Raw genomic sequence first — 13,583 nt, 5'->3', positions numbered from 1 at the left:
TTGGAATGGATGATCTGAATGTATCACAATGTCTGCCATTTTCTGTCCTTGATCAAACCACCATTGAGTGAAGTACTGCCTGTCATTGTGCATCCAGCCTATAGAAGAAAGGAGTCCCATCCTGTGCTTTGTTTTGCTAGCTGGCCTATAATTTCAGAGCAGTGTATGCCCATGTTGGCCTTAGCCCACACTAGGTTACTGATTTCACAGTTTGTTTGCCTTTCTGATTAGCTCCAGAACGTTATTTGTACATGTCATAACGGGTATAACTGCAGATATTATTATGTGGTGAGTTACTATGTATATACATGAGTGTGTTGATTGTTTTTTCTTTCTGTCTCAAACAAACAGTCTTCCTACAAACATGTCGCAAGCTTCATGACATGATATTTTCCACATGGTCGTAACTGCATTGTGAAGGGGACTACTCCTGTCAGTATTCACTAACGGTCTTGCGTCCACACATCAATATTTGAACATCTGACCAGGTGGCCAGAGGAAAACAGACATTAATGGCTTGCTTCTGCCATGTGTACTTGGAGGTACTACACAATCTGAAAACATACTACTTTTAATAGTATAATTATGAAATAGTATTATTGTATAATAGTACTACTACTCTGCAAATGGCATACATTCTGGCATAATGTTATTTAATGCACCATCCTTAGTCACCGATTGAAGCATCTGCACTTAAACCCATTGCACCCTGTTTATCTGCACACTCCATATTTTATGATCTAGATATTGTAAGGTATTTTTGGGTCTCAAATTTCGAATCAGAACATGGTGCAAAAATTGCTCATAAATGTAGAAACATGTACTACACAAAACATAAAAAATGTAGTATCGTATCACTGCAATATCAAATCCCTACTGGAATTGATGAACTCACAAAATATGTGGGTACAACAATTTGTAGCAAATTTATGGCTCCTTTAACACTCAATGAGTAACGTTGATAACAGGAGAGCTTAGCCAGGAATACATTGTGTACTTCTGTGGAAACAAAGGCTACAGGAGATCAAAATAAGCAAGTCAAAGGATCTGTCAAATTGAATAACAAACGCGAGAAATGCCTCAATTCTGGTAAAGAAAAATAAATTACAAAAGACTGTCAGAAGACAAAGGAAAGAGTTTAGAACTGATTCCCATATGCTTGGTAGTCTTTCCAGCACTCAAGCAAATATGAAAGAATGCTTATTTATTATGGCTTTTGGTTTCATGACTATACAACCAACCATAGGGTAAAGACATCAGCAGCAATTGCATAGATTGAATTATCTAAGTACAAATTTCAGTGTGGTTATGGTGAAAGAAGTATAAATTTTATAACACTGATATACACACCACTTATCTCTGTGAAAAATTTAATTTAAAGTCATATTATTATTTTAAGTAAATAAATGCATACAAATACACTGCACTTTGTGTCCAATTTGTCTTCTGGCTGGCAAGTGATTGGATCATAGATTCAGCAGCCACTTATCACATATCATGATGAACGATTTTCAGCACTTTTCGATCCCCTTCTGAAGTCCATATTGCTAATAATTCCGCTAAAATACTATTAGGTGATGATGAATCTAGTTGAAAGTCTTCATGATTAGCACTGATATTAAAATGAAAATGAATATTTCAAGTACGTGATGAAATCCATTGCTAGCAACATCGGCACCTTCCCTCTGCACTGCACTGACCAGTGGCGTATCTCCATCCCCATTCTGCCAGTCAAATCCTGCCCGCTGTCCATGTTGCCTGTCTCCCGTGCCGAGGCATTGCCATGTTTCGCCAGCACGTCCAAACCAGCTCTCGTGAGCAGCCAAAGTGCTGTCCAGCTGAGATCGCCTCTCAACCGTATGTCTTTCTAAATTTGTAAGCACATGTAGATTGTTGACATCGCCAGTTTCTGCACTGTGATATAGTGACGAGTTTATGTCACTCTCGTCGCTATACTTCAAGTAGGTGTGCTGCGGTTGTGTCTGGCTACTGCAACTGGCGGCTGTTGAAGACCTTGCCCCCTGCAGCACCACATTACCCCCTACTCGGGGTGGAGTGACACCAGACAGGAACTGTGTGGCACAGTTAGGTATGTAGCTCTCTCCATGTGCTGGAGGACGAGTCCTCGACCATTGTGGATGAACATATTTGGGCTTCACTTTCTTCCCCTTCTGCGAAAGAGTCCTTCCTTTTTCTGCTGTTCTGATCTTCCCGTGTAAGAGCATGCTGCGCACCTGAAAACAAACATGAATCTTAAACATATAACTGCAACACAGTGGTAGACCTGCATCTATTTTGTACTGTTTTTACGATGGGTGTTGAATAAGTAATGCTACACTACTTTTTTCTGGGGCTATTTCGGTTTAAGAAAATGCGGAATTTGTTTTGGGATCGTCGAACATTACCGCTTCAGCCCTTATAGTTTCATGAAGTTCCAATAGCTGGTGGAACTATATGTTGCCTACAAAATGTCGTCTGTAACGGAGCTGCGCTCTAAGCACAGAGCTGTCACTGAGTTTCGTTAGACAGAAAATCACATCATCGCTGATATTCATAGGTGCTTGCAGAATGTCTACCAGTGAACGAAAGCATGGCGAGTCGTTGAGTGAGGCATTTGTCATCACAACAAGGAATAATGTGTATTGGAATATTGAATAACACCAATCTGCTTTTAGAAAAAAAGTGTTGCGTTACTTATTGAATGCCTCTCATACATAAAATAGTGCATCTAATCTATGTTTTTCCAAGAAACATATCAGTTAAACCAATCTTGGGTCATCCCATGTGTTATAGAATACATTTATTTGTTTGGAGTGAACCCTTCAGTGCACTGAATTCAGTGGTACGTAGCGATCTGAGCTCAGCGATGACGGAAGAGTCCAGAGATATACGGCAACAATCAGTTTTATTCAACGAGTGGTAGGTCTTCTCAGAATATCTGTTTGATGGCAGCCAAAACATTAACAACAGATTCTTTACGATGACACTCAATGAAGAGGGAAAAGAGGATATACTGAATGGCAAGTTCCCATCTCCAGAGTTCTGACAGGTTGGTGTTAGTGGGAAGTATCCAGATAACCCGGACGGTGTAACACTATGCCAACATGTGCTGGACATGCACCAAGGCATGTTTAGCCACAGGGGATCCTCATTACCAACAAATACTGTCTGCCTGTGTCCATTCATGCGAATAGACAGTTTGTTGCTGGTCATTCCCACATAGAAAGCTTCACAGTGTAGGCAGTTCAGTTGGTAAATCATGTGGGTGCTTTCACACGTGGCTCTGCCTTTGATCGTGTACACCTTCCGGGTTACAGGACTGGAGTAGGTAGTGGTGCGAGGGTGCATGGGACAGGTTTAACACAGGGGCGGTTACAAGGGTAGGAGCCAGAGGGTATGGAAGGTTGTTTGGGGATTTCATAGGGATGAACGAAGAGGTTTCGAAGGTTAGGTGGACGACGGAAAGACACTCTTGGTGGAGTGGGAGGATTTCATGAATGATGTATCTCATTTCAGGGCAGGATTTGAGGAAGTCGTATCCCTGGAGAGCCACATTCAGAGTCTGATCCAGTCCCAGAAAGTATCCTGTCAGAAGTGGGGCACTTTTGGGGTTCTTCTGTGGGAGGTTCTGGGTTTGAGGGGATAAGGAAGTGGCTCTGGTAATTTGCTTCTGTACCAGGTTGGGAGGGTAGTTGCGGGATGCGAAAGCTGTTTTCAGGTTGTTGGTGTAATGGTAAATGGTACAGGGATTCTGGACTGAAACAGATTCGTTTGCCACGAAGACCTACGCTGCAGGGAAGGGACCGTTTGATGTGGAATGAGTGGCAGCTGTCATAATGGAGGTACTGTTGCTTGTTGGTGGGTTTGATGTGGACGGATGTGTGAAGCTGGCCATTGGACAGATGGAAGTCAACGTCAAGGAAAGTGGCATGGGATTTGGAGTAGGACCAGGTGAATCTGATGGAACCAAAGGAGTTGAGGTTGGAGAGCAAATTCTGGAGTTCTTCTTCACTGTGAGTCCAGATCTTGAAGATGTCATCAATAAATCTGTACCAAACTTTGGGTTGGCAGGCCTGAGTAACCATGGCTTCCTCTAAGCAACCAATAAATAGGTTGGCGTACGAGGGGGCCATCCTGGTACCCATGGCTGTTCCCTTTAATTGTTGGTATGTCTGGCCTTCGAAAGTGAAGAAGTTGTGAGTCAGGATGAAGCTGGCTAAAGTAATGAGGAAAGAGGTTTTAGGTTACCCACCAGGCCTCAACCTCAGCTAATTTCAAGTTGCCGCCGCTCATACGTCACCCATCATTCAACAACATCTTTGTCTCTGTACTTCCGCCTCAATTGACATATCTGCCCAAACTCTTAGCCTTTACAAATGTCTGCTTGTGTCTGTGTTTGTGCAGATGGATGTGTGTGTGTGTGTGGGTGTGTGTGCGAGTGTGTACCTGTCCTTTTCCCCCCCTAAGGTCTTTCCGCTCCAGGGATTGGAATGACTCCTTACCCTCTCACTTAAAACCCACATCCTTTCGTCTTTCCCTCTCCTTCCCTCTTTCCTGATGAAGCAATCGTTCGTTGCGAAAGCTTGAATTTTGTGTGAATGTTTGTGTTTCTTTGTGTCTATCAACATGCCAGCGCTTTCGTTTGGTAAGTTGCATCATCTTTGTTTTTAGATATATTTTTCCCACATGGAATGTTTCCCTCTATTATATAAAAATGAAATCATAAAAGTTAGCGGTATTATAATTTTGCAGTGCAAAAACATTTACCATATCTTCCTTGAAATTGAGTGGTATGAAATTTCAATATATCCACAACCTGTTAGATTCATATTATTGATCATCTTTATTCGAAGAGACATAAATTCTCGTAGATTAAGCGCTTTTGAGGCAGAAGTCTTTATTATTTCATCATGCCACTTTGACTTAAAACCAGACAGATTAGCAATTTAACATATAGTCCATCACCTATCCAGTTAATTATTTCTATTGTAAATCAATTTTGTGTTTGGTATGTCTTGTTGGTGTGTGACTGCTTGAGTCTGTGACTGAGTGTTCGTATTTGGGCTCCTTATAGGAGTGTGAGGCAGTGCAGTTTGTTTATGCATGTATTTTGCGATTGATTAGATGTACTTTAGCAAACTAGTACCGACATTTTGCGGATGTTCAGATGAGTAGCAAAGATAGTGTTGCCACAGGTTCTGGAAAGCAGGGAATATCAGGGAATTTCAAACACACGTTGGAAATTATTAGGGAAATTTGAATTGCTACTACTTCTCCCCATCCTACAACTCCCCTCAGCTTGCAGTCAGTGCTGCCACCATTTCTTGCCGCCAGCCTAGCAGCTGCCGACGACACTCAGGAAGGTATGAAGAGTGGTGTGTTTAGGTCTAGTCTCAGAGACTAGACGGCGCGGCTGGACACTGCACTCATGTATGCATGAGCTGTCTGAATTATTGTGTGAATATGTGTGTGCTCTTGTTTTCTGACAAAATGTGTGGCTGAAAATTTAGTCTTGAGAGTGAGATTCTTTTCTATGTAGCTGTCTGCAGCTCGGCAATAATCTTTATGGTGAGTTCCTACCTATAATTATTATTGATTCTCAGAGTATTTGAACAACTTATGTGTCGCATGGATTGATCACCATGGTCTCATTTCATCAACATGGTGTCTGTGGCTCGCCAATAGCTGGCGGCATGATTGGATTTCCGTGATGGACCAAAACTGGATGCTGTTTCTGCAGTTATCTGTAATGGGTTCGGCCTGGCAGTCTGAAGCCATTCGATTCCCACTAACGTGCAGGCCCTGCCCATCGGATCTAGTCTCACCCATCTGCCCACAGTCAAGGTCTGTTTGTATATGGCATAATGCAGCGGATTGTCATGGTTTTTCCGTGGACCCAAGATTGCTCTGCTCCTCAGCAGGCCACAGGCCATGGGCGATGGATTTCAGAGCTTGGGACTGTCTTACCCCCAAGTACATTGTACAGTTTGGCGTTTTATACACATTTTATTTGTTCTAGTACATTGTCACTTCAAAAGTAGTTTATATGTTAGAAAGCATGGACAATAAGAAGAAGAAAATTGTCAGCCGCTGGCGGTTTTTACGCTATGTACTCATATATTTGTAGAACTAGAAATGACGCAACACCTGTAAATTAAGATATAAAACAGTGGTTAATAATCAAGAGTAATGATCATAGTAGAACGAACATTTGAGTGGCAGTCACCTACAATGTGGGTTTACACAATTCTTGCCCGCCTTAAACACTTCTTTCAAGAGGCCTGAGGTTATATCTCAAATCAGTGGAGGTATTTTAAATCTGTCTTGTAACTCCAAAGAAATCCATTTTTTGTCACCAAATGTGTTTAATTTTATTCAGGTAAAACATCAGTTATCTAAATGAAACACATACCGTTTGGTTTGCTTTCTCCATAAAAAAGCACTTCATTACAAAAGATGTTCATGTTAATTGTTAAGATTTTTACTCACATAAGGAAACGCCACTTGCTTTTTTTTAAGATATTTCCTTGTTTGCTCTTTTGTTTCTTGTGCCGTAGCTACAAAGACAGATTGTCAACTTATCAAAATTTGTCCACAAGAAATGCTAAAGCATTGCTACAGTCTAACAAAAGCTTACAGAAGTCACCACAGTCATGTGAAATTTTACAACTGGTAAAGACACATCACAATCAGGTTTTGTGTCAATTTTTTTTGAATGAACACAACACACATCATCTTAACGGAACTACTATATAGAACCACACTGCACAAATCGCAAATTTTCTAGAACCTGTTCATCACATGATTAGAGAAACACATAATGAGAAAAGAAAATCATAAATCACTTAAGGAAGAAATAAAAAAATCACAGGAAGGTAACAGAAAAATCACAGGAGTAAAAGACAATGAAAATACAAAATTTATCAGTAATGAAAGAAATTAAAAATGATCTTCAACCAATAAACAATTCTGTATCTAGAAAAAGTGCAAATTGTCAGCTAAAATCAACACTGTAGTTCTGAGTGAAATGGTTACACAGATAAAATATCAGAACAAACATATAAAAACAACAGTAAAAGAAGTTAGTGAACAAGTGGAAATTTTGACACTAAGTTCTGAAGAATTAACCAGTGAAACACATTTGTGCAATGACAAAGTAAAAAAAAATATTCAAGGAAAACAATGTATCATTCCAGCTGATGGAGAACAAGAAATTGAACATCTGGGTGTCCCAACCTGTGACGAACATTAACAAAAAACAGCTGTCATTTCGAGTAAGATATGTTGAAACTCAGATAACAGTTCACTATTTTGTTGTTCGCATATAAAGATACATGAAGCTTTGATGCAGCATACGGAAAGTCATGAGAGACTTATGGAACAAAATCTTACACATAGTCAAACAAAGTGCAATTGCAATGATCTTGGTCATTCTTACTCACATTTTTTCATTTTCTGTACATATATGTATTCATGGCGTTTAGGTGACTTTGTAAGAACAGTTTCACAGTCAAAAACTGAACAGGCTTGGCGGCATATGAGCAAAGTTTTGTGGATATAGAAAGTTTACAGTTATGTTTACAAACATTTTCATAGTCAACAGGCAATTACTTTCTTATACAAAAAAGCACTTACACATAAGACATTGAACAGTCCTTGCGCAGTTATACTGAGCATTAGAACACAATAATAACGAAACTTCAATTTCATGGTAGACTCGACTTCTCTCGCTAACCATTTAGTTGATAAGTACAAGGAACTTTATTCTACTATCCTAATGTCAATATGTTGTTGTTGTGGTCTTCAGTCCTGAGACTACATCCTTCTGAATCTGCTTAGTGTATTCATCTCTTTGTCTCCCTCTATAATTTTTACCCTCCATGCTGCCCTCCAGTACTAAATTGGTGATCCCTTGATGCCTCAGAACATGTCCTACCAACTGATCCCTTCTTCTAGTCAAGTTGTGCCACAAACTTCTCTTCTCCCCAATCCTATTCAATACTTCCTCATTAGTTATGTTATCTACCCATTTAATTTTCAGCATTCTTCTGTAGCACCACAATCCGAAAGCTTCTATTCTATTCTTGTGTAAACTATTTATCATACATCTTTCACTTTATACATGGCTACACTCCATTCAAATACTTTCAGAAACGACTTCCTGACACTTAAATTAATACTCGATGTTAACAAATTTCTCTTCTTCAGAAACTCTTTCCTTGCCAGTCTGCATTTTATATCCTCTCTACTTTGACATTCATTAGTTATTTTGCTCCCCAAATAGCAAAACTCTTTTACTACTTTAAGTGTCTCATTTCCTAATCTAATGCCCTCAGCGTCATCCGACTTAATTTGACTACATTCAATTACCGTCGTTTTGCTATTGTTGTTGTTTCAAGACACTGTCCATTCTGTTCAACTGCTGTTCCAAGTCCTTTGCTGTCTCTGACAGAATTAAAATGTCATCGGCGAACCTCAAAGTTTTTATTTCTTCTCCGTGGATTTTAATACCTATCCCGAATTTTTCTTTTGTCTCCTTCACTGCTTGCTCAATATACAGAGTGAATAAAATCGGGGAGAAGCTACAACCCTGCCTCACTCCCTTCCGAACCACTGCTTCCCTTTCATGTCCCTCGACTCTTATAACTGCCATCTGGTTTCTGTACAAATTGTAAACAGCCTTTCGCTCCCTGTACTTTACCCCTGCCACCTTCAGAATTTGAAAGAGTATTCCAGTCAACACTGTCAAAAGCTTTCTCTAAGTCTACAACTTGAAATTCCAGCAGTAATTAATGAGTCACATCACACAAAATATAATGCTGCTACAGCACTAAACTTTTTTCACTTGTAAAAATGTCTAGAACACCTTACTGATCATCCCAGTAAACATTTTGTAATACGAAATTTTTTAAAGTAAAACGCAGACTGGTGAGACAGGGATGCAGCTTTGAACACAATTATTTTTACTTAGTGTTAGCAGTTATGACTTACAAAATGAAGGTTTTGGGAGCTCTCATAAGTCATTTAAGGTGTGTAAGGAGGAAACAAAGACAAAAAGGTAAGAAAGAACAAAGAAATGGCTGGATGACAACAGTGAATAAAGGTATCTGACTTGAGAAAATACAGGTTACTGAGATTATTATAGGACTCGTAGAATTGTATATGACAATGTTGTGGAAACTGAAATAATTCAGACACACAAGAGCAAAGGACGTCGTCATATTTCGCATGTCAAACCGTATATAAAATAATTAAATTCAAATGATTCAGACCCACAAGAGCGAGGAGTGTCATCATATATGACATATCACACAATATATGGAATAATTCTATTTACTAACATTGTACCCATGTACAGGACTACATGTCACCTATTCAAAAATATTTCTTGCATTACAGAGCACAGCAACAGTTAGCAATAAACAATGCTATAGCACTGCATGACAGAGCCACTACCGTCATGCAATAAACTTAATTTATCCCGCAACAAATCAAGTGATTTGCTGCCATGATCCATACGTTGGAGAAACTGCTATGAAGTTTGAAATTTCATCTAGGATCCGAATAGGAATAAATAATTTCTAATAAAATCAACATTGACAGTATTTCTTTAAAACAGTTCTGAGAGGGAACACTGGTTATCAGCAATGCATTGTTCTCTTCTGAGTTATTTTTGGCTATACACAGTGGTGTTAATACAGAGACATATAACATTTTCTACCACTTTCGATGAGGTATACAGGATGTTATAGGATGGTAATTGTGTTGTCTGGAAAGAAAAGTGATAGGTATTTTGATGTAAGAAGTTTTTCACAATGAGGTGAGCTAGTGAAGCTACGTTTACTGAACACTAATATTTATGATTATAGCTATGGGGTGTTGTTTGTGTGGAAATACGTTAATGAAAATAGAGCAGGGAATTGTTATTTGAAGTGTATATTGAGACAGAGGCAGCGAATATTGCAATAGGATACTGAGATTTCTGTTGGTGAGGTACATGAGATTTATGATAGATACTGTAATAGAATGAGGCAATGATTATGATGATTAATGAGGAAAAAGAGTGAGTAATGGTTAGGGCATAGGGACTCTGTTCCTTGTTGTAGTCAGTTTTTATGCCATGTGGATGCGTTTTGTGTAAAACGTAAAATTTTAAAAAGGTGTGGCTAGACGACAATAGTGAATGAAGGTATTGTGACTTGAGACAATACAATTATTTCTTTCATGTGGAGTTTATAATTATATGATGCAAATTATTCAACCTTTTTACTAAATAGATACTGTCACTTTTTCATCTGAACAACACAGCAGGTAACAGTTATACGTTACAATAATTTGAGAAGTGTATATTTTTGTCCCCATTTGTGCACAGAAAATGTTTTGCAAAGACGTGGCTCAGCATTGATTGCTACTATGTACTGTGAAACACTCTTTAATATGTGGTACCTCATTGAATTTTTTGTGATTTTGTCTTTGTGGTAACGTCTATTTTCTTATTTATACTGATGAATGACATTGTTTTTTCAGATTGATATGCAGCCCAAATATAACTCATGAAATCTGTAAGCTAATCTCTCTTGTCTTTGTCTAACAGATAAACATTATGTATGTACAAAATGATTCATTTTTTTACTTATCAGCTTTATTCTTTTTGCCATGGAATAGTATAACATGCTTTTATATCTATTTTTCTACTAACATGTGACATTGCACACTGTCCCCTTCTATGTACATATGATGTAACACAATTACATGAATTACTTTAACTTAAGAAATTGTCAGATTGTATTTGCATATTATATTTATGTCATTTGTGTTTGATCATAATGTATGTTCCCTGTATAAATTGTTAGTATAGGATGTGGCACCGTTAGTACAATAATTATGTTGAGTATAGTACTGTTGGGAGCTCTTGTGCGTTATTTAAGATGTGTAAGGAGGAAACAGAGAAAAAAGTAAGAAAGAACAAAAATAGCTATAAAGATTAATATGACAAATGGTTAGGTAGGACAAATATGAGAAATGGTTAGGCAGGGTAAAGATGATAAATAGCTAGGTAGAGCAAAGACAACAAATGGTTAGGTGAGGCAATGGAGCTAAAAAGTATGAACTTGTGAGAATGCTTGATACATGTGACAGAAATAAGCAAAAAGTACAGTAAACAGTTGTATTTGTTGAAAATCTGATGAACTTATAGGCAAAAGTATTACAAGGTGCATGAACTAAAGCATGAAATATATCTAGATAGCAAGCTAATTACTGACCATATTAGGTATAATCATAGGCTGACATTTGTCTGATTGCACAAACTGATTGTGCAAAACATTCTTTGATGTGAACCATGGTTACTCCATGATCCATGTTTTTCCTAATTATATATTTGTGTTCTCCTTATCTGTGGGTGTGACCACTATCCTTGTGTGTTTATTTTTTGTGTGTGATCTCTATCCTTATGTGTCTCTCTACCTTACTCCCTATACTTTTTTGTATTTCACTGATGTCCACACAAACATACATGTTTGAACAGATTTAGAATCTCCTATCAGGTAATTCTGTACAGATATTATAATTGTTTATTATCATGTCTATTACATGTTTAATGTTTCTGTAATTCATTATTATCAAACAACGCTGCTATTTTTTCTTAGTTTTTTTAGAGACATACGATTGAGAGTTGCCAGAGCAAAAGAAATGTCTACTGAAATATTGTCAGTCACGTGTTGACATACTTTGCTGATACAAGCTGCAACTGACTCTTATAAAGAACTCTACGATACTGCAGGATGGCTTTGGAGTTATCAATGGACCTGCAATCTGCTTCAAGCAGATACGACGTTTTACCGTTTGTGCATGTAGGGTTGTCAGCTGAGAGTTGTGTGTAGTCTCACTGAGTCTGCTTCCACGTCATTCCTTACAATAGATACATAACTGCAACGAGCTAAAGAAAGTTAGGTCATTTGTGAGAAGGACTCTCTTCTACCAACTTTCATCATGCAAATAACTCTTCACATATGTGACTATGTAAGCCTTGTGTGATACAGACACTGTAACCTACTTCCTGCGTGCCACAAAATACTACTTCAATACAAAATGTAACATATAAACTTTGAATATAGCCCTGTGCAGTAATCATTCACTCAGTGTTGAATATCGTATAAATTTTCACTTAGTTTTTTAACTCATATTCCTGTAAAACAATTTTTCCCCTTTGTATTTGTAACGTTTTTTTGTTTGTTCCAATCCATAATGTTTAGAATTTTGTCCTCATCCCATTCCTACCTGAAATGAACCTCATACAAAATTCTACTGGGGGAAGGTGGGGAATACATAAGGGGATCATATCATTTTGATTTTTGTATTTCACTGATGTGCATGTCAGAGAGAGAGAAAGATATGTTACTGTTAAATAATCTTTGGTCATATGCAGTTTGATACATTCTTAGTTTAAGTGTGGTAGGTGATGTACATGTTTAGCAGTGCTGTGTTGACTTGTGAGTGTATCTGTTAGATAAAGATTTATTGTAAACGATAACAAGAATGAATATAAAGGTGAAAGGAAAATAAATTTTTAATGTAATAGTTTTTAAAGAGAAGTTCGAGGTAAGACTGCAGCACTGTGAACCTAATTTTTCGGAATGATTACTGTCAGCTAGTTAACTTGCTCAAAGCTGAGAAAAAGATCCTCCTTTCCCTGAGTCGTGGATTAACATATTAACTGATTAAGCTATTTCATTTTTATAGAAATTCTGTTAACACTGTACCCTCTTTAAATCATTGTTTACTTTGTTAAGCCGCATGTTATATGTGAAGATCATGTGAAGTATTACTCTTTCTTTAATGTATACTTCGTTCTAAAATTTTTGTCTTGGCATATCATTTCATATGAATAACTGTCCCAAACCAGTTGTTTGTCATTATTCATTACCACAACCTACAGATTGTATATGTATTTAGAAACAGAAATCTAACTTAGTTGCTGCCTGCTTACGGTTAGCCACTGTGCTTTTTAGAAATAGACAGTATTGTTGTCAGCATGTGAGGTAAGTAAAAATTTTGATTAGGGCCAGATAATTGTTTTACTTCAGTTGTGCTTTTAACATTTAAAAAAGTTGTATCCAGATCAGTTGGAGTTCATTTCAAATTAGGTTCTGTTTAGTCAAAGGTTAGCACACTAATTTAAGTCGAATAACAGTTCATGGGTACATAGTTTTGGTACATAATTTATGGAGTTGGAGGTAAAGTTGGGCTAAATTTCAGACAGAAACAAATATAGCGGGGAGATTACAATTAATTCCCCATTCCTCAACAGCCTGATTATACTTTCCTTGCTGCTTTGTCTCACCAGCTATTGAGTACATAGGCTAAGCGTAATGAAATACATTGTGCATTTATTACTCCTGCTGTTTTATAATATATCATACTATCTTCAATACCCAGTTCTCCCTGGTTCACAATATATCGCATGTTTGACAGCATGTTGACCATTTTCCTTATCAGATATATTCAGACATATATTCCATTAGACCTAAAATGTATACAGAACATACTAAATTAATTAATCAATGATGCAATAGAATATAACC

At 37.7% G+C, this 13,583-nt stretch overlaps 1 protein-coding gene across 1 annotated transcript in view; it reads right to left on the bottom strand.

Annotated features, from left to right (window-relative positions):
* Positions 1 to 1,168: 1,168 nt before the first annotated feature.
* Positions 1,169 to 13,583, bottom strand: part of LOC126291917 (uncharacterized) — a 164,426-nt gene continuing 152,011 nt past the window's right edge. The window contains exon 6 of the mRNA XM_049985651.1: positions 1,169 to 2,234. Coding sequence (XP_049841608.1) covers positions 1,587 to 2,234 — 648 coding nt within the window. The 3' untranslated portion in view covers positions 1,169 to 1,586. The remainder of the gene's footprint in view (positions 2,235 to 13,583) is intronic.

The sequence above is a fragment of the Schistocerca gregaria genome, chromosome 9 (genome assembly GCF_023897955.1).
Source record: "Schistocerca gregaria isolate iqSchGreg1 chromosome 9, iqSchGreg1.2, whole genome shotgun sequence".
Taxonomy (NCBI): domain Eukaryota; kingdom Metazoa; phylum Arthropoda; class Insecta; order Orthoptera; family Acrididae; genus Schistocerca; species Schistocerca gregaria.
This window is presented reverse-complemented; position numbering and strand designations above follow the sequence as displayed.